Source organism: Haliotis rufescens, unplaced genomic scaffold (genome assembly GCF_023055435.1).
Source record: "Haliotis rufescens isolate VD_foot unplaced genomic scaffold, xgHalRufe1.0.p SCAF_1, whole genome shotgun sequence".
In the NCBI taxonomy this organism is placed as follows: Eukaryota; Metazoa; Mollusca; class Gastropoda; order Lepetellida; family Haliotidae; genus Haliotis; species Haliotis rufescens.
The window spans coordinates 50,581,363-50,597,303 of record NW_025963779.1 but is presented as its reverse complement, the minus strand read 5'-3'; the positions used below and the strand labels follow the sequence as shown (position 1 = coordinate 50,597,303).

At 37.3% G+C, this 15,941-nt stretch overlaps 1 protein-coding gene across 2 annotated transcripts in view; it reads right to left on the bottom strand.

The window, feature by feature from the left end:
- LOC124131372 overlaps window positions 1–15,941 on the bottom strand; it is a 70,335-nt gene that overhangs the window by 15,211 nt on the left and 39,183 nt on the right. For both annotated transcript variants that reach the window (XM_046494610.2, XM_046494611.2), the window contains exon 2: window positions 2,954–3,081. In XM_046494610.2, coding sequence (XP_046350566.1) covers window positions 2,954–3,081 — 128 coding nt within the window. The remainder of the gene's footprint in view (window positions 1–2,953; window positions 3,082–15,941) is intronic.

Sequence of the window (15,941 nt, the reverse complement as noted above, 5' to 3'; positions counted from 1 at the left end):
TGTGGTATGGCTAGGCTTGCAGCAAGTTCCATTCGGTCAATTGCCATCCTTGGGGTTTTCACAACCCCGAAGGAGGAATGCCATTACAACCGCCCAAGCCATTGGTCTTCATGACGTGGTGAATTGTGAATTACCATTGTGAAGATGGACACGTCATGGTGCTGATATCTCGCCGCAAACCATCACTCTCTCTCCAATCGAATTTGGTTGGCAAAGTTAACATCTGTCTTCTTCTTCTTGCCTCTGTGCACGCTGGCAGCTACGAGTTTAGAGTGGGGTAAAATTGCTCTTGTCTGCACGAAGTGTTGTTGTCGATGGCCATGGACCATTTCAGTCAACATGGTGATAAAGCACTGGCAACATTCCTAAACGTTTCCAGATTACACGTGGAATAATGACTGGAATATGTACAGTATACATAGAATCACCCACACTTTTACTACATGTACGGTTTGGAGTCTTTTGAAGAATTGTTTAGCTTGATCACTTAAAACAAACGCTCTTTCTCTTTACAGACCACTGTACATTCAGCAGTGATCGATCGAAGTCAGTGATCTGGGGTTATTGCAATGGACGCAAATCGCTATTCCTAGAGATTGAAGAGAGGGCAGAAAATGGAGAAGAGGGGTTACATGAGTGGAACTGAGTAGAAAAGACAAAAAAACTGCATACTGTTAACCTCAGGAGTCTACCTTAGCAAAAGATTATTGAAGTTATGATTTTACGCACTTGAATTATATGATTAAGAATTAGCCCAAAATGCACCAATGCCGTGTAATCAGGAATTGAGTGTTCGACTGTACGTGTGGTGATTGTAAAATAACGTATATTGTTTTGTGATTAAGTAGTCAATATATAGTCGGTTTACAAAGGCACTGAATTTGGTAATTGGAAGCCAACAGACCCACAGTATCGTCATCACCCTAGTACGTATGTCACGCGTTCGTCACGTCGTTATAAATTAAACGTAAGGTATTTCCGCTTAGAAAATAAAACGCGATAAATCGCTCCTGATGCAGGGTAAAACAATATCCTCTCCTTCCCCGGAGAGTAGAGTTACGTGAAGTGTTCTCTTCATGGGGTACCCAATAGGACATATAAACAATTCTTAATGCATGAGGTATTTCATGTGACATCGCCTCAGTTAGCTCGAGGTTCCAGGCAACGATGACCACATGCTCCAGAGAGAGCGGACCGTATGATACGAGGATCGGTTTACGTGTATTGACTACTTACAGACGGGACCTTTTTCAAGCTGGTATGTGACTGTGGAAGCCACGCCACCACAGACATAATCTGTCTCTTAACTTACAATTAGTGTTCCCGCAACCTACATACTCTTTCAAAATCACTTTGTATCCAGCTTGCGTGTATGGTGTAGATTCTCCCCACTAATTAATGCCACAGTGTATTAAATCTGTGAGGTTGAGACAGAAACCGGAAAGCATTAACTGATCCAACCACTTCCAAGATATATGTTTTCTCGGATTTTTCTTTAAAATAGGAACAAAATTTGGACAACGCAATGTGTTTGATCACATTGATGCCCAATTAATTTAGAAAGGCAACGCTGGTGCAATGGAACAAGAGTTACTCTCTTTGTATCGTTCGATTCTAGCGGACTGAAATACAATGTGTTATCCAGAGCGTATAGAAACACCTTATTTTTGATATACTAGTATCGTGTAATAGTAAAACCATAACTTATCGGTTGATTAAGTACAACTGTTCATCAAGTTTTTAAATCAAAAAGGGAAATAGTCGTTGATTCCGGACTCATTTACTTATGATCGAATAGATTCAGCATAAATATCCTGCTATAGAAAGGAAATTGATGCATACAACTGTGACAGTATGTTATAAACTTAGAATGCCAGTGGACTGAGATTGATGATAAGGATATTATCCTTCATCTACAAATGATGAATGTAATGTTAGTTTCTATGAATAGAAGAGGATATTACATCGACCCCATCTTAAACGAAGGCATTGAATGTTTAAATGGACATAGAACGAAATATTCCTTGCGTACAAAAGGCTATGTCTGTGCGATGTACGTTGAGAACTGCTGACATTTATAACTTGTGTAAGGGTCAGTGGCTTTTAGTTCCAGTCGTAACCGAAATAGGTTGACATGTTTTATGAATTGCGGTCACCATACATAAAACACGACATACTTTCAACTTATATGTAACCGGCAAAAGTAATAAGTGAAATCTCCCAAGAACCAGGACATTTTCAGTTGGAATTTGAAATACCAAATCACCGTCTGGATTTTTAATTTGTCACGAGAGGATTTGCGAAAGCTTTAAGGGCAACGAGGAATTATTCAAAAAAAGTAAGTAGACACTGGTCGAAGCCATGCGTAGTGAGTCAATGACAGGAAAATCCCTCATGACTCCTACATCTTCGATCAAGAATCAGCCAGACACTTTGCCGATTTTCAGTTATCATTCCAGGCCATTTAGCAATCAAACTGCCCAGATATATAGGAATAGAGTGGTTTGACCCACGGGAATTCTCCCAAAATTGCATATAGCATTTCATTGTGTGCTTTATCATGGGGGCTTAAGATAGGTTAAATAAGGACATTATACTTGAACTTACGTCTGATTTATTATAATTCACTATTTCTATCTTTATGTTGCTGAAATTGATATTACAACTTGAAAGCAAGTGAATTTTGCTCTTTGTTATGGCATAACAATTACTATCGTTTTGAATACTTAAAAACTTTCACCATTTCTCTTATCATTATCTAACTTACTGGTACTGTTACTCGTCAGACAATAGGCTTACACTAAGCGATTCAACAATAGCATACCTGACTGAGATTTGTAATCCTTTGAGATATCATTTTCATTTACACCAAGGTTACATGCAGATGCATTTGATGTTTATTTGGAAGGAACGTGATCACACCTAACACACACCAAATGCCAATACTGCTTACCGTTCGTTCTCCAAGATTCTGAACAGAACAGTAAAGTATCGCCAGGTCTCCTTTCTTGTGGTTTATTGAGCCTGACATCGTTGTAAACTGAGGTTCCCGTACACGGATCTCTGGAGAGGCATTTCCAACTAAAAGAGAAACAGAAATGTATAGAATGTTTAAAAAGTGACATCTAAAACATCGCATATGGCAGTAAACCAAATTTGAGTATTCTTAGTGCCACCTAAATGGTAGAATACCAAGCATATTCCTTAAATAAAGTTAGTAAATCGGTTTTTGTATTTCTAAGTAGAATGCTTCAAATGTTAATATGTACTGTACCAAGAAATACACGCCAAGCGTATGAAGTGTCATACCGGTAGCTATCACACTCATATCACCATTATTATTTACGAAACTGCAATGCACATTCATACATTTTATAAATACTATATTATTTTTTTATAAACTTCAAAGTCTGGTGACGCTATCATATCCCTTGAACCAGAGAATATACTGTAAATATAACGTTAACGGTAATGGGATCTCCTCACATAATCAAGTCATCTCAATTTCTGCTCATGCCCGAATAATGCAAAACGTTGTTAGCTGATGCTAAAATTGATTTTGAACAAAAAATATAAAGTAAAAAGATAGGGCGTTTGGCAATTTGGCACCTGCCTGTCAGGCCTAAACAATTAGATTCAGCTCAGTATGTAAATTGCATTAACATGACTCTGGGACATGTCACAGTCTGAAATAGACAGGACCCAAGGCTAGTTACCTACCATCGAACAGAAGTGCCCTCAAACGTGTATAACACGAACGACATTTGCTGGCAAAGTACTCCTTGTGCCCACGGGAAGGATGCATAACAAACACACGCTTAAGAAATTATCTGAGCACCATCCATTATATGAATATGCATGTTTACTGGCGCGCGTCTTTGTTACTAACACAGCATTAGGTGGCTACATCAAATATTTTATTTTAAGCAAAGTGTATGATCACAACGTGTCCCTTTTACGATGCATTGAGATAACTATGTTAAAACTTTACGTTGTATTTTTTTTTAGAAAAGTGGTCTTCGAAATTGGAAACATTATTTAACCTAAAGCAACATCTTCAAAGAGCTTTTACGAGGATGTTACGGAAGGCCATGTCTGTACTAGTTGATAGTTTGATAACATTTCACTGTCATTTGGCTCCCCCAGCCACCAACAGACAGGGTGTAAACAGTGGATACACCACTGTGGGTTCACCATACCAATAACGGAACGTGATAATCTGGAAATAGCTTCATTGGGTTGATATTGCATGGTCGGTAAAATACCAAAGAGACCTACTGCAGATAATGGAAACTAGAGTATATAGTTCCAATGGTTATGGTTATTGTTTGTACCTATTTTTTGAAATTTTATATATTTATTTCGTAATATGTTTGAAGAGAGCAATTTGTGTTTGGCAAAAGTTTGTTCGTCGATAATACAACTTCTGTTCGACAAAAAAACGTATTTTTGTATTGGATATCTATTGATTCTGACGTGAACATGAATTGATGTACCAGAATCTACCGAATCTCTGAATGATGAGAGGAAGGAAGCTCATCATATGTGCGTTTCTGAAAGTTTAGTGAAAACATACGCAAAACAAGCTGCTTCCCGCGACAATTCTCAATTCATGAATTATGTTTGTTTGTCAATCCAGTGATTGATATCATGGGCATCGATATACGCAATTGGGATACATTCATCAACCAAGTTAGCGAGCCTGACCACCCGATCCCGTTAATCGCCTCTTACACCAAGCCTCGGTTTCTTAAAACTAATTCTAACCCGGATCTTCACAGTTAATATGAATTTTGATATTGAAACATTGAACACTCGGTTAGTGGCATGCGTACTAGCATATAAACTTGAATCATAACGGCTTTGGTATACTCTTTTTTTAAATATTGTCTGGATATTTGAAAGTTAGAATGATTAACTTTGTTCTTGAAAATAGCAGCATAAGCCTCAAAGAATGTTTTGCAAACTTCGATGGCTACTAACACAGTTAAGTACCAGATGTATATGACATGCACGAGAGCATATTTACCCCTACAGTACGATTACTTGTTGGCGGACTAAAAGCGGGTTTTTATGTAGATATTGTCATTATAGTAAACACCGAAGTGGACACAGCTGTCATGAGTTCTTTGTGTGATAATAAGAAGTATATATATAATTGTTCTGTGATCAATGAGTGAGATATTTCAACATCAGCCATGTCGACCATTAAAATGATGACGGTTTGTCTTTTAACTTGTGTACATGATGAAGAGCTTCATAGCTTATTCCTTTTCGACAAACAGCCAGATGCACAGAACAGGCGCCTCAAAGAACTATTCATAAAGTTCCTCTGACAACAAGGAAGTAAATAATTCACGCAAAAACAAGTAATCACAGATGTCACGTAGTGTAAGTGGTTGAAAAGAAATTTACTGTATTAACGGTTCTTCGGCACAACGTTAAGGCTCAGTAGCATTTTATAGGTTTGATGGATGTCTTATATAATGCATGCCGATCACGTCTTTAATTGCTTTGAAAAAGTGCCACGCATTTCGCCGTTATTCTGCAATGTTACTCGGAAAACGTCTTTGAGTGATTGGGATGGGGTGGGGTTGGGTGGGGCTGTTGCTCTGGATGTCAACTCATATGTGCATTTTTAGCAAAATGTGATTAATATTATTCAACGGACAAGAAAAAAACCCAAAATTGGCAATAAAACCTTCTTTTTTTAAAATCCTTATTAACCAGTTCAGAACATAGGAACTGTCGACAATGTCACACAACGTTAGAATATATGTTACCGTGTTCCATGTCCACACGTAATCTGAATTATAAAAAATCAAAAACGTAAAGCTAATGGGTACACATAATGGGCAAATTCTGGTGAAACAGACACGCACCATTCGCTTTCCGTGTCTTCAACATCATGCATGTCTCTCTTTAATAATCTATATTTTGAAGTGTCCACAGTGTGCTTGTCGAAATAATGACGCAGTAACCAGACATCATTTTCGTGTTATCATCGGCTTTGTCAGTGATTGTCCTCTATGGGTTTAGTTGTGTATAATATCACTAATTATGCACACAGCAATGATGAAAGAATCGTTTTGATTATAGTTTGAACACCGTGTTTGTAGTTATTTATTTGATTATTATTCTTTATAAAAGTTTCCAAATAAGAATAATTATTCATAGAAGGTATTGTTATCAAACTGAACATTCTTTCTGTTGGTATAGTGAGACAGTTGCAAGACAACGTGTTTCGTGTTTGATAAAAACATTTTCAGCGCGGTGATGCGGTTTCTGCACTTAAGGTTATCTACGTTTGATATGTATGATAGGCAAGCCTGAAACCTGCCTCCTACAATTGCATGATATATCACCTATGAATAAAACCGATCATTATATTTACATGACTTCAGAGAAAATAGCAATGAATATGTAAACATCTGGGCAAATATGAGATTTGCGAGCCAATAACCTCTGACATGATCACCTATATTTAATACATTGATATGGCGAAAAGAATAAAACGATTGACTGCAAAAGTATAATATAGCGAAATGGATTACAAATACAAAATGTCAGATGCCACTAGTCGTTTGAGATGTATTTTGGAAAGACAGGCACTGGTTATTTCTTGAATAGTAAGTCCGATGTTCATCAAAGGCACCAGATGCGAGGTACATATTTACATTTAAAGAGAAACTCAGAGCGTAGTGCCAATTTCAAGTCGAGGTCTAGACATTGTAATTTGTACACTGTTTGAAACTGAGACATTGTGTCTGTGTAATTTAGGTAATCATACACTGCAAGAGTGATATGCATACTAATATTGGTGGTAGAAGACAGAAACAGTGAGGTAGCTAAGGAAACTTGTCAAGGTTGATACATTGAAGGGTTGCCAATTGGCTCGAACCTTGTGTCCCTTCAAAAGAGGAAACAATATACTTTTATTGTGATCTTTATGTTCATTAATATGACTTCCAACATTTACTCACGATTCCAATTACTTTCCTCGGTACCTTAAACATCATTGTGTATTGTTGACTTGAAAATGACTGAGAATCAATAGTATTGTCATGTACACATTTATTTTTTCAAACACGCTTGAATATTATTGTTAAACGTAATTTCAAACCTGATTCGAATGGGTTGGGACTCTATGGTAACGTTAGTATTGTGCCCCGGTGGTTATCTCCCAGTTGTGAGACAGGCAGTTGTTAGGCATTTAAATGGGGATTACTTAAGACAATACCCATATCCAGAATAGGACAGTCCTAATTAGTTGCTCAACTCAGGAAGGAATACTTTCATAAGATCAGATACCGTGCTAAGCATCCCGCTCCAATAGGCATTCCCTTCTTGACCAATTTATAAGTAATTTAATGAACGCCACCTAAAAAACCCGAAATATTACATGACAGTCCGTATTTTTTGTGTGTATAGCGTAGATGGGGTATATAATTGTTCAGTAATTGATATCGAAAAAATGTTTAGATTCACCAACGTTTGAAATAAGTTTGTTCATTACCGCTCGATCGCTGACAACATGTTCAACTTGTTGTGTGTAGTATTAATAAGCGTCCCTTTTGTCAATGGCCTAAGCACCCGGGGCGCTTATTTTGGCGGACTAGGTATAAAGAATGTCTTGTGTCCTCTGATGGTGAAGAAACAGATATAATACGCCAACATCAATAATAGAATGTTACAAGTTAATTTATGTTACAAGTCCAATATCATTTACATTAAGTATGAAGCTAACATTATTAAAAATTCAGATGCGGATGTACACTTGGTATATATTCCCTCTGAAATAACAGTGATCATATCTGGAACTCCTTCAAAAGAAGACTGCATAGGTCAAAGAAGGAATTTCATAACAATATCATTGTAACTGGATCACATTGTAAACACGTATTTTCTTCAGGTTCATGTGTGTCACACATGAATTCAAACTTCTTATTTCTTTGCTGGAGATTGAGTTGACACACTATTTCGCAGCTTGCAATATCATTTTGCAAACAATTCGTATGTTTTGAGCCATATTAAAGTTTCGAGAATATTAGGGCACAGTAATTTAAATAAGATGGATCAGACAATACCGTCTTCAACAACTCTACTTGAAGTGAATAAAGTAATGTTGTGGTTACAAGCTGGAAGACAACTGCGCGTCTGACATGGGAGGCTACCTATCCAATAAGTTTATTTGTTTTCTCAAAGAATTAACCACCACCTGTGGTACATAAGTACCAAAACATATTGCAATATACAATTTGTACGGCAATCTGTTATTTTAATTTCATATTTATGTGTTTAAAGAACTTGATAGGATTTTGTTTTTTAAAACAATTGACGGTATTTTGCAAGGTTAGGCCATGTACAGTAGTAGTCTTTTAAGAATGATTAACGTACGTATATAAGTGTGGACATATACACGAATAAGGTGATTATTAAATTATGAATCATATAAAGTACACACTCTGTTCCCTTGTGAGGTTCAGCCATCTTCCAGTTTCTACCCTCACACTATCCCGGTTTTTCCCTTTCAACCCGGAAGTGATTAATCCCATTCTATTGTTTATACGTTATTAATTCTATGACACTCGCACTTAAGTGCCACATTTCTTCATAGATTGATTATTACACACATGTTACTACATATTGTTTATTAAACTTACTGCAACTAAATTACTTTTAAAAAATATGTCATGTTGCGTATAAGAACATGTGTCAATTCAGAGCCATCTAGAAGAGTTTTCCACAGACAGTAGTCCGGACTCCCGACCCTGGTAATTCCTGCAATTATGTATAATGAATGATTTGTATAAATTGTATACTTGTGTGTATATAAATATATCCATGAAAAAATATCAACATAAGTTCATTATATTCCTGTCGTCATCCTTATCGATTCGTCGTCTTTATTGATGTCAACACCAAGCGAATAACCCACGTTGACGTTATTATCGGTATTTCAAGAAACGAGAACTCTAATTCGAAGTTCCAGTGGGTCCCAAATCGATAATAAGCGTACAATTATTAGTATGTCAATATACCGTATGTTTTATTCATTGTAACATGACGGGAATATTCACTTATGTAAACAGTGTAGCAGCTCACAAGTAGATGGATGGTGCAAAACTATATCAAATGCAGGTGAACATTCGTGTTGTATATCTGTTTTTGAATCATTTCCGCGAAGGTAACAGCCACGTGTGACTGTCATACCGACGCCATTCCCTCTTTACGCCAAAGAATCGGAGATCGAACAATTTTAATGGTATGTCAAAATGTCTGCCTTGTTAAATATATTTTCGGACTACAGTGACATCGTCATATGCGTTAGACCTATACTGGATGTCAATTTAAAATCGTACTCATCAATAGCATCAACAGTACCGTAGGGCTTACTTGGAGGTAAACTAATGCCAATATGTCTCTCAATATCTCTCACGTGTATTCCAATAGATTAATCACTTCAACATGCATGCAACATAATTCCTGATATTTCAAAATGTGTACATTGTATACTGAGTGTATTTTTTCATTGTAAGTTCCAAGTTCTACGTGTACTCAGACAGAGAAATGCATTCTGTCTCTCTGGAACGCTATGATGTCCAGATGCAATGGATGATGTATAATGCTTCCCGTTCAACTGAACCCGTCTAGATGCCAGCTACTCGTAGTTGTTGTATCAGTCAAACAGAATAATTAATGGATCTGATATTCCTGTCGCAATACCAAATTTCGTTGTGATTTTCAATGTCAAGAAATCTATGCCTATGTGAAGTGGAAAGGCGAGAAGATTACAGCGGTTCTAGTCCAACTGAACAATCAGATTGCGGCAGATACTTCAATGTACAATGAAGATTGACCTTCAAATCTTTTACTCTTATTATATGATAACATGTCGGTACTTGACTGGACCTATACTGATGTCTGATTCAAAAGATTTATTTTCTACAAACCGTACTGTTCAGTTGACCCACAAACCGTTTTAGGAGACTGACTGTCACCGGGTCGTGAAACCAAGCAAGTCACGGTCCATAGTGACCGTAGCGCCTTCCCCTCTCGTTACTGTCCGGCGGACGGCATAGCTCGCCACCACCCGGTGTCCTTACGTTCATTAGTGTATTCTTGGAGGATTTGCTGCCCGTATTTTTTTATTCTCTAGCAGCAAATGCCTATCTTCTATTATCATGTATTGATTTGATATATGTTCTCTCATGTATGTATGCAAACTTATGCATGTATTGAAAGAGTGTTAGTAACTTTGCTCTGCATGCAGCGTTGGGATAATATAGTACTATATAGGTATTTCTCGTGTATTAATGGTCATGTTTGCCACTTTACTAATTGTACACATCTGGTTGTAAATATGTAATGGTACATTTGGATAGCTTAATCCAGCCCTTTATTTTGGTATCTACATCTCCCATTTCGATTTAGTAGTTAGTTTGATATTCGGGTTTCCCCTATTTTAAGAAGCACATTTCTGTTAGCTGCCATCGGATTTATCGTTCTCCAGGCTAGCAAGGGGAGGTTGCTTTCTCCGACGACCGCGCGTTTGGATTTAAACCCTTGCGATATCTAGGGTAGTCTAGAATTACCTTTCCCAGTCCAAGCGACTTTAGTCTATGAGGCTATATTGTTATCCGGTCGTTTTCGTCTCTTTTAATTGTCTCAGAGACTTTAGAGATATGCCCTCCCTATCTCACCAAGTTGAGGGTATTCACTCTTTGGAGTGTTGAATTAATTAACTCTCGGATGTAAGGCACAGCCGACTAAATTGACTGCCTATACGTCTTGTCGATTGACTTATCAGTGTTGATTTAGGTATCCATTGTAAGAGCTTAGTTGCTTAGGTAATCAGCTTGAAGATTTGTTCTGGTTTATTAATCAGTGATCATTGTCAGTACCAATTTGGGTCTTGATCCCTTAGATGAAAGAATCGGGTGGTTCTGAAGTTCTTTAAAGTAGTATATAACTATACATATGACTCGTTCAGACAATATTGCTAGAAGATTGTTCATAGGTTGTTGATAGTTTCATAAGGTATGATGCCATGTAAATAGAGTAATGGCAACCTGGTTGTGTACAATTGTACATCGACATAAATTTACGATAACCTTGGTTTTATTTCCAGGAAAATTTCAAATTGCGTAAGCGCCAATATGCATTTATACAAAATATCACGGCATATTGCGTGACGATAGTGAATGCTTTCCGTTTATTCACAGGAGTATTAGGCGTTCAGGAGCATAATCGAAGATTCGACTGAATATCACACAATTGCAAATATATATATATATATATATACTGAACAGCATTAAAAACGCACCAGCCATCAATCTTGAAATATTACAAAAACAACTTGAGCAATGACCGATTTTGATTAGAACAGACATAGACGGATTATTAAGAAAGACGACAAAGGAAACAGGAATACCACACAGTAATTACAATTACGTCATCAGTGTAAGGAAGACACATATGGTTAAAATGAAAAGTCAATATCTGGTATGTCCGCCATTGACAGCAACACAGGCCATGCAACGTCTTCTCATTGATCGAATAAGTCTGCGAATAGTGTTCTGGGGCATTCAACTCTTGACGTAGTGTATCTTCAAGTTCTCTCAGGTTCTGTACTTGCGGACGACGTGAGAGGCGTTGACCCAGGTAATCCCATAGATGTTCAATTGGCGATAGATCGGGTGACAGGGCTGGCCATGGAAGCAGAGGCACATTATTGTTCGCTAGGTACTGAGTTGAAACACGTGCTGTGTGCGCTCTTGCATTATCTTGCTGGAAGGTGTGCATACCCTGGTGCTGATGAAAGAATGGGATGACGTGATTTGCCAATATGTTATTCCTGTAGTAAAGGGCATTAACTCTTCCACGACAAACATGGAGCTCTGTTCGATGGTTATGACTGATGGCGCCCCTAGCCCTATTCTGCATGCTTCCCGTGAAACAAAACACGTTGTCCATGATGTGCACGCAATTTGTTGCGTTTTGGCGATTTCGCTCACAAAAAAGTTAGGAATGTGCTTTGACGAGCTGTTCTTCTTCATGCTTCGCTCAGAACGTCGTATATTACTCATTCACTTATATATTTTCAGATGACTTAAGCCCGGATAAAAATACATCCATTTTCATGGTGGTGCGTTTTCAATGCTGTTCAGTATATATATTATGTCTTTGAAATAATACACTGTAATAAACAACGTTCTACCGTATAAGTCATCACGAGAGTTCTACCTGGTACTTAGTTCTACAAAGCTATGGCTGCAATTATGAATTTTGTAAGCCATATGATTGAAATCGTCAATACATGCTCAACAAGGTAAGTTCCACTATATGTGTCTGTAACGGAACAACATGACTAGTTTCTACACGGGTAGAATAGGTCTTCTGCAACCCATGCTTGCCGTAAAAGGCGACTATGCTTGTCGTAAAAGGCGACTAACGGGATCGGGTGGTCAGGCTCGCTGACTTGGTTGATGCATGTCATCGATTCCATTTGCGTGGATCAATGCTCATGATATTAATCACTGGATTGTCTGGTCCAGACTCGATTATTTACAGACCGCCGTCATATAGCTGGAATATTGCTGAGTGCTGCGTTAAACAACAAACAAACAAACAAACAAAAGTTTCTACACTCGTAACAATTAAAGCATTAACTCAGTCGGTAAGGTCAAGCAGCAAGACAAGTTTAATTGTCCTGTTCATTGCATTTGTATATGTAGGGCATAGTGATAAGGTAGGGATATTACAATTTGATAGATGGATATACGCCTCGCTAACTGTCCATGATGGCATTTCCAAAGGCCATGTTTAAATTCCGATCAACACCACCATTGCGTGGATAACATACACGTACAAATAAACGACCAAGTAAGTTTAAAGGTAAAACGTTTACAAGGATGAAATGCGGGCAACCGGCCCGGAGATAGGCATAGTCAGAGGTGAGCTGGACAAACAGGTCAAAGTAATAGTTGGGTAAGCATCTTTATCCAAATTTACGCAAATATTTTCAAAGATCTGGTTCCTGGACGCGAAACGTTATTGAGTTTTCACAACACTTTCACAGGTCATAGCTGCTCAATTCAAGTGTCTCCTCTGGTGTAGTTACTTCTTTCAAAAAAACATTGTGTGGGTTTAATGCGATTCGTTATTAATACTGTAAACCTGTCATCAAAGTCAAACTATTTGTTGTGTGGGGAGAATTTATCACACTAATATCTGTAATGGTTTGCGTTTGAAATACAAATCGTTAATGCTTTCAACTGTGTGAAAAGAAGAGAACACTTTTTGTAACAGAGAAGAGCAATTTACATGAGTGCACAGTTCCCGAAAAAGATCCCCTTTGAATTTTTTTATCTGGATCCTGGTAGCCGTCGATATGTGTTTGCAATTATAGGAGAAGGGATCCTATGACAGTGAAAGGTAATATGCCTTAAGTCGTCTTTTTAAATGGGTGTACATGCAATAAAACCTCATTTCGAGTGCCTCCTAAATCCGCTTCATGGCCTTTGATTTCTAAATTGAAACATGCAATATGGACACTTGATATTTGGAATCTTGGAAGGATTCTCAGTTAGGCAACATGTTAAGCTCATAGTTTAAAACCTTTTCGACACATACTGTAAAGTTCCATTGCTTATTTTAGGGCAGTAATATCTCCACCACTTGGCATGTAGGACAAATAAAGGATATTCACGTGGAGGTTATAGATTTTCAACTCGGGTCAATAGACAGTGTTTGCTCTAATCTCTTGGCTATTGGTCAAAGTCTCTCGAAATTCATAACAAATGATTTTTGCGTTTCCGAGTAAGCCGGGTGATCGATTAAAGTGCTCACATGGGCAGACAATTTATCAAAACGGCTGGAGGTGAGGTTCTAAACATACAAATGTCGGAGTATATAATGTCTGTAATGTCTGATTTGTCAGAGAGATATCTCACTGAGTTATGAACACTTTAAGGCAGAAACGAACTGCAATGTATATTGATTCAATATGACTGTAAACTTGAGTATCTCTGTCTTGCAGGACTATCACACTTCAGATGAAAGGCTTTAGAGAAAATGTATTTGAAACAGTTATAAACAGATCAATGAAGCAGCATTTGACTTACATGTACATACACACTAGCTCATGTATAATTGAAAATTAAGCCCGTAAAACATGATACGTTAATATGTGTAAATAATTACATGCACATGCACATGCACATGCACATGCACACACTCATACACCTGAAATGTGGTAGCTGTTTTGCAAAGACAAAACAATTTATTCCTATAGGGGAGAGTTGGTGAAACAAGTTATCCGGAATATTTATAGATTATTGAGGGACACTAGGCTGGGTTTTCTCATACATTTTCCCAGGGGTAATAGAATGTCAGTCCATTGTCCCATACTATAATGCAATGATTTATGGTCATCGATTCTTATTGACAACAAAAGTAATCTAGCTCAGAAAACAGTGATCTGATAAAGATTTAATTTTAATGGATCACACATTGCTAGTTAAATTTACGTGAAAATAAAGTTTGCAGACAATCCATTATAACACCAATTGACGGGGGCCTTTCTGAATCTACACTGTGAACAAGGACTTGTAGCATTCTGGTAGACGTTATCGGGAAGAATGTTTCATGGGAGTACAAAACTTATTTGTCAGGCTACATATTTTTGTGTGTTCCACTTCCATTGGTTAAGCTTGGAAATGTGTTCTGATTAGTAATACATCGTTATACGCAGATATTAGCTGAAAACAAAGGCATGAACATCAAGCTTCTCTGTTAACAGTTAAAAGCTTCACTGCAAAAACAATAAATAAATGAAGCTGATATATCTCCTGTACCAACTAACATATGCAACATTCTTTGAATACCAAGCTACTTTTTATTCTCTTACCCTCCCCCCCCCCTCCCCCCCCCCCCCTTAATCAATAGCTACAGGGATTGGAGACGCTTTGTATACATGTAAATATTCTGTAATGACGAACATTATATATTTTCTACCTCTAAAACAAACAAACTTTAAATTGGGTTTTATACATAGGTTGAATTAAAATGCCACACACTTAAAATCGACAGTATATTCAAATGATGTATGGTAGTTTAAGGCAAAGTTCGTAGAGACAACCCGACGACATGAACTGCTGATTACCGTAAGGAAACAATGTCAATATTTCGGAGTCTGTGTCAGAAATATTTGCCCAAAACACCTTGGTGAATACATAATCACATTCATTTCAGACATATATGAATTTTGACAAGAGTGTTGTCAGTGTGAGTAAGTGATGCATGCACATGCAATCAAGAATGTCAAACTATACGTCCTCAAATGTACATAAATCTTAGCTCGAGAGTTGTGATCGATTGTGAGAATAATGAAATATTATACTCTGGTCTCTCATTGTCTAAATTTTCAATTTGAGACATATCTTTAATATGTAACGCAGCGTTAAGGAAAATGCACATTACAATTGAGCTCCCAAAAATTAAAGTGTCAAAGTAAGCATTACAATATAACCCCAAATTACTATGTCCTACTTTTGTTTTTTGTTCCATACAAAAACAATCTCACCATTCTCAAGTACAAAAGTTGAGCATTATTATCTATTACCAGGGATTTTCTAAAGGTATATACAAACATTATGATGCTACTCAGAAATTAAGTTAAGTTTGAGCTATTATCTCTGCATCTACAAATAAATTCAAACAAACATTGACACAGTTTATTTGTTTCTATGTCAGTAGCATTTCTTTGAAGAAAACGGAGTGACTGTGTGACGTCTTTGTAAAGTTTGCTGAGAGGTTAATCTAACTGAACCTTTCATGGACATCGTTGAATGGAAATGCTTAGTGCAGTGTCTTATATGAAACAATAACTTTAAGACTCATGGCGTTCTAAGATCTTTTTATATACATCCAAGCTGAAC